The 6,918-nt window shown below is 33.6% G+C and overlaps 1 protein-coding gene across 1 annotated transcript; it reads left to right on the top strand.

Moving 5' to 3' along the window:
• The first annotated feature begins 2,607 nt into the window (after positions 1 to 2,607).
• On the top strand, positions 2,608 to 3,438 carry LOC114760754 (adenylate isopentenyltransferase 5, chloroplastic-like). Its single transcript, XM_028950046.1, has one exon. The coding sequence runs from the start codon at positions 2,608 to 2,610 to the stop codon at positions 3,436 to 3,438; it is 831 nt and encodes a 276-aa protein (XP_028805879.1).
• Positions 3,439 to 6,918: the final 3,480 nt, after the last annotated feature.

The raw sequence follows: 6,918 nt of genomic DNA, 5'->3' as shown, positions 1-6,918 counted from the left end.
GTTGACTAATTTGAATACATTAAAGAAATTAGTTAAGTTGGTTATTTGTGATAAATAAGATTGTCTTTCCTAAAGTATCCTTATTAATCAAGTGTATTGGCTAGAATTACCATTATTACAATGATCATCTTAGGAAAAAATGGATAAATATAAAAGAGAAAGTGAATTGAGGTTTTATATTTAGTACAAAAATAAAAGTCAAACAAGCTCTTATATTAAGAACCGGAAGTAGTATTATAGACCCTTTTATAAATCCTAACACTAATTTGTGATCTCAACAAACTAAGCTACGATCTTAACTGACTTTAATATCTCCAGCATACTTATGAATGATCAACAATAATTCAAGTACTCACGTACCAATGATTCGAAGCCCGCTACCTTTGGTTCCGATTGTTTGACAGCATTATATATTCTCATAAGTTAATGGGTTTGATGATCTTTGGGACGATTGTCCCAAGGGTCTCCGCCAGAACTGCCTCATGTAATGTCTTGTTTTATGTTTTAGCTTTATCTCTCATTCTGAGTCCAACAACAACTACTACTATTTTTTTAATATATAAAATTAAATATATGCGTACGTACAAACATGTCAATCCCGAATTCAAATATAAAATCTCATCTAAACATGACAGGTGACATTTTTACTGAGGCAACTAGTCGTTGATAGAATCTAACTATTTTTTTAAGCTACGCATAGCTTTTTCTGTTGTTGAAGGTAATCATATTCGAAATGCTGTGGGACACTAAACATGGAATTTAAGCCTTGATCACTCGTGAAGTATTTTGCTACACAGCTTACAGTCTAAACACTCGGGGCAAAACTAAATGCTTCCTATGACCAAGTTCATACAAAAATTTTTCCTTGGGCTCTTATGTTTCTTTGTTTGTGTCTCTTGTTATGGGTCTTTGTTTCGGTTTTCTTTATGTTCTCTGTCTCGTATGGCCCACTTGGTCATCTAGGACCAAATGAGCTTTAATTTTGTTTTTTGAAAAAAAATGTTGTAATCGTTTTACTCTTTAATAATTTTGATCTTGGCGGAAAAATTATTGATTGAGATGTTAATATGCCCTATTAACATAAAAAAGAATTACATATAATTATATATTTTAAAATGTTCCTTTTGAGGTGAAGGTCCTTCGATCTTCTCAATTAATAATCAGCAACATCCATTTTCCAGTGTCAAATAGTGATTGTTTTATTCATGCCTCAACCGCGTTAAAACATACAATCCCATGCATTAAGATATTAACAACGATTTTGTGTTATAATATAAAAGTCTTATGCAATGCATCAAATCAAATATATTAGAAACCATTCAATTTATAATTTTGTTATGATCAAAATCATACGATTGATCCTTTAATGTCAGAGCTTACAATCTTTAATATCCGATGCATTTAGTACGTGGTGTTTCTTCTAGGTCAATATTATAATCTTAATCACAATTAAAAGTAAATAATGTATTAGAATCCCAGATTCTGTAATTAATGTGAATATACACACCTTCAGCAAAACAAGTTTCTTTTATTTGTATTATGAACGTATGACAACCAAAACCCATGTAGAAAGCAATGTACAAACTAATTTTCTCAATTCAAATATTCAACTTGTAGAACTTGAAAATTACTTTCAAATAGAAATACAATTATGTCTGCATAAATAGTAACAAACATTAAAATCAAAATCAATAAGCTTCGTTTAATTTTGGATTGATTCGGTTGAGCGAATTCGCTCGAAACATGCTCTTAATTTATATCAAGCTCTTAAAAAAGGTTATCATGATTTTAGTAAATATGTTTTAATTCATTCATTCATTTCACGACTTTACCGCACGCTCTGAGAGGATCCAAACCCGAGATAATTGTAGGACTCTTTCTGAATTAAATGAACGAAACGTTTAGTTTCTTCACCCCACAAGCTTAATTTTTTTTCTTACGAGGGTTTTCCTTTGTTCAGCTATATAATTTCGCAAAGGAAAAAGTAAATATGTTATATTTATTCTTTTACTTTTCAAAAGTTGAATAGGAACATTGTATGGTAATTAATGGTGGATCTCACACTATATTTCATGTACAATGCATATTCTTAACTCATTAATTTGGAGGTATGGCGGTGCATGTATAAATACAGGCCCATCGAAATGTTAGAACACACAATTAGGAGCTCTTTGATCTCTCTTCCTCATCTCAGAGGATTTCATCTGAAGTCTTTCAGGTGATTGGTCTTGTTCATCATACTTGATTTCTATTTTAGTTATACGAGAAGATTATATATATATATATATCGGTTTTGTGAAATGAAATTTCCTCTCTGTTGAGGAAATGCTGTTTTCAGATCAATTTCATTTCGTACAATATGGAGAAATATCAATATAGTAAAATAATTTTTGAGTTTTTTTAACTGTCAATTGTTTTCTTCAACTTCGTTTTGTGTGCATCGCATGGAATGCTTAAAATTGAACAAAAAATTTTAGGCATTTCCAGCCTTTAACTAATATCATTTTCATTATATGTGTGTGTGTGGGTCGTAGTACATACTTCATATTATATTAAATAAACTTTTATTATGTTGTTAGTTTGCTTTTCAGCTGTGAAGAAGAACAAATGGCTGCTTACAACAAGAAGAAGGTTGCGTTCATCATGGGATCAACTGGAACAGGAAAAACCAAGCTTTCAATTGACCTGGGTTCCCATTTCCCGTCTGAAATCATCAACGCCGACAAGATCCAAGTTTACAAAGGTCTAGACATAATCACAAACAAGGTCCCAGAATCTGAGCGACGAGGAATCCCGCACCACCTCCTGGGAATCATCGAAGATCCCGAATTCGACTACTCTCCCACCCATTTCTGCGACCATGTCATCTCTGCGATCGAACACATCACCCAACGAGGACACCTCCCCATCATCGTCGGAGGCTCCAACACTTACCTCGAATACCTTGTGGAAGATCCCACCTTGGACTTTCGCTCCAAATATGATTGTTGCTTCCTCTGGCTCGACGTGTCTCTTGACGTCCTCTTTCCCTATCTGGACAAAAGGGTCGATGAAATGGCAGACGCAGGGTTTGTGGATGAGACCAGAGAGTACTTCCTTCCTGAGGCTGATTATTCTGCTGGAATCAGAAGAGCCATCGGCGCTCCTGAACTGCACGAGTATTTTAAAGTTGAGAACGATGCTAATGTCGACGATGAAACCAAACAAGAGTTGCTCAAAGACGCCATTCAGAGAATGAAACGTAACACTCATACGCTGGCTCGAGTGCAACTTGCAAAGATACAACGCATCAATGATGAGCTTGCTTGGGGATTGAATCGTATTGATGCTACTGAGGTATTTGAGGCTGCTCTAAATGGAAGTGCGTATAAGTGTTTGTGGGAAGATCTGGTTTCTAATCCCAGCAAGCAGATTGTTCAGAGCTTCCTTCAAGCCTAGATGAGTGAGGGCAAAGCTACAGAATAATTATTCTTTTTGACTACATAATTGGCGAAGTTATATAAGGTGGAGGGATATATCTACAAGATAGATTTTTAACTTGCATATCTTTTTTTCAAACCGTTGAAAAATAAGAGGATGTAATGTCTTCTAAGTTTTAGCTTTTATGAAATAATAATAATATTTTCATTATTGTTATACATACATAAACATATATATTTCAAAATTTCGATTCTTAAATGCCAAACACTTAGATCACAAATAGCATGCATTTTTTTAAACATAGTTTGAGGATCAAGCAACGTTATCTTGGGGTGAGACTTTGTTTGCACTCCAAGTTTGAATAGTGACAAGTAATAAAATGATGAGAAAAGTATTATTGCTATGAGGATTTGGTTTCAAAACGGTACGTGATCAAGCATTGATTATCTCACTTCTGTCTAATTTGAGCATTGTATTAAAAACCAGATCGGACGGGCAGTTCGGATCGAAAATATGTGAACTGGTCACTTGTCCAGTTTAGTTCTTGTTCAAAATTGGAGAGAAACTAACTTGGACTAACCTGTTTTGAATCGGTGTAACCTAGGTAACTCGCTGGGTAAGATGGGTTCACCGGGTTAATTTTTCTTTTGCCTTCCAGGTTCTAAGGGTGACGCCACACCCTAATAGGAAAGAAGAAAGCTTGAAGAAGATAGAGATAGAAGCATGTCAAGAAAGAAGAAACTTGAATAAAAGAAAAAAAGATGAAAAAATTACCTAGCATGATATATAATGGTTAATAGAGAGAGACAGAGAACACTAAAATGTTGATGAGAGAGAGAGAGAGGAAAAAAAGGCCAAGCAAGCCTACAGAAGAGGGAAGAAAACGAAGAGGAATTGGAAAGGAAGGAGGGTGAAGGAAGCAGACGTGTGGGCGAAAAGGAAAGATGTAATGTCAATCCTGCTGCGTTGGGAAAAAACAAGGGAAAATGACAATAAAATACCACTTGAATTCCAAAAAGACAAATAAGGGACCTGAATAAGCAAAATGACAAAGAAGGCATCAGGTACCAATATGGGATTTTGATTTTGAATTTTACAATCCACATAGTGGGATTTACAACTTTTATAGTGAGAGTTACTACTTTGTCAATGGGTTTTACAACCTGTTTTGAAGGGCCGAGCAAGTTTTGCCTAATTTTACAAACACATAGTGGGATTTACAACTTTCATAATGAGAATTACTACTTGCTCAATGGCTTTTGCAACCTGTTTTGATGGGTTAGGCAACTTTTCTGTAAAAAACAATACAATTCCACGCTGAATTTTACAAAACAATAGTGGGATTTACAACTTTCATAGTGAGAGTTATTACTTTGTCAATGGGTTTTGCAACATGTTTTGACATCAAAAATCAAAATTCCAGATTGGTACCCAGTGTCCTATTTGTCATTTTGCCTATTCAGGTCCCTTATTTGTCTTTTTGGAATTCAAGTGGTATTTTATTGTCATTTCCCAAAAAACAAGTGCTGTAAAGTCGAATAAAAAAATAAATGCAGACCAAAAAAATTCATATTCCAATGCATCAGTTGGCTAGGTTTATAAGGATACCTAATGTATAGGTATAGCTGTATGAGTTTAACGGATGTAAAAAAAAATAAAAGTCTAAAAAATTATTTATTCTAAAAAATTTCTGTTTATTATAAATTTTTTAAAATCAAAAGATTTTAAGAATATTTATTTTTATTAATAAAAAACTAAAAAGATTGTTATATTTAGTAGGACTGTGTTATTATTTTTGCCACTTATTTATATTATTTTAAAAATTTATATCATTATTTTGGTTTGTTATTATATAGTTAAGAATTATATTATTTTTATTACGATCGATCTGATCCTGATTTGATGCTGATCTAACCCACTAACCCTTAACTCACTGTCTCAATCGGTTCATTAAGCGGTCCGGCTTTTAGTACCTTGAATTTGAGTGACACAAATATCAAGAGTAAAAGAAAATTATTTTTAAAAGGAGAAATTAGTTAAAACAAATGATTTTTGGACTTCAATGATAAAATTGGACTTAGCTAAGATTATTTAACCCCCTTGAATTTATTAACATTCAATTTACCTCCTATCATAAAAGCTTTTAAGGAAAATATGTGTTAGTCTATGATTCAAAATGTACTTGTAAAAGATTTCTCAAGTCAAGAATAAGTGTTTAATTCTATTAGTTGCTCAATCTATTGTTACAAGTAATAAAACCCAATTTTAAGCTCCAATCATAAAGTAACTATGTAAGGTTGGCAAGTATATCTCTCTCTTACCAACAAAACCGTCTATTCGATAAGCAAATTTCAAGTTTTCACATAATTTTACCCAAGTTCTACACTCAAACTAGCCTTCTCAAGTATCATTTAAATGAACATAACATCTAAATGGTGATCAAGTGCTTAGAAGCATTAAGCAAGGGGTAAAATAAACACATGTATATTATTAATCACAAAATGAGATTAGGAATCAAGGATTAATCCATGCAAAGGTTCAAGATAATCCTAGAATCAAAGGTTTAGCTATACATGTTCAGAAATTCTGTGAAAAGATACAGATAAACTAGTGCAATATTGAACATGTGAAAGAAAAGGAGAATGGAGAAGAAGAACCAAGATATGAAGCCAAAATCTCTTCCAAACTTCGAACCCCAACTCAATCTCTATCAAAATCCATGCTCTAGCACACCAAAGAGCTCCCAAATACACCCCAGAAGACCAGAATGAGTGAAAATGGTGCATCCCTTCGATTTATACAGCATATGGAGCCTTAAGACACGTGTTGTCTCCAAAATGCGTAGCTTCAATAATTCTATGTTGGCTGCAACCAAGATTTCTCTTGGCTACAGCCAATTTCTCTCTGCCTCCTTTGTTGGCTAAAGCCAAAGACTTCTGTTGGCTGAGGCTAACGGCTCACTATTTTGAATCTCTTCTTTATTTGACTTTTCCATTGTGTCTTGACTTTCTAAGCTTCTCTCCAACTTCATGGGCATTAATATTTGCTTCAAATGGCTCCATGAGCAAGCTTCAATCACCTACAAAGCAAGATAAATTATGAAAGCCAAAGTTGATGAACTAGGGACAAAATATTGGCAATTAATCAAATATTCATAACTTTAGCCCAAGTATCAACTATGCACATTTTCCTTTCATAAGTATTTCTAGATATGCATTAATTTTTGCAAGAAGTGTAACAACTAAAGGAAAATGTGATGAAATAACATGAATTTCGTAAGGTTAACACACCCCCAAACTTGAACTTTTACTCATCCTCAAGTAAATCATACAGTAAAACAACTCAGTTTATCAATTATCCACTTACTTGGCATGCATGAAGTTTTCCTTATAGTTGCTCAACAAGATATACTCAATAAAAACATAGTGAAATACAGAAGAATGCAAGATCCATAACATAACAACAGGCTTTCTAGCAATTTTCAAAATGTGTGTGTGA

The sequence above is a fragment of the Neltuma alba genome, unplaced genomic scaffold (genome assembly GCF_004799145.2).
Source record: "Neltuma alba isolate B1F8T4 unplaced genomic scaffold, ASM479914v2 tig00011016_pilon, whole genome shotgun sequence".
NCBI lineage: Eukaryota > Viridiplantae > Streptophyta > Magnoliopsida > Fabales > Fabaceae > Neltuma > Neltuma alba.
Note: the sequence above shows the minus strand (reverse complement) of the source record. Positions and strands in the feature narration are given on the sequence as shown.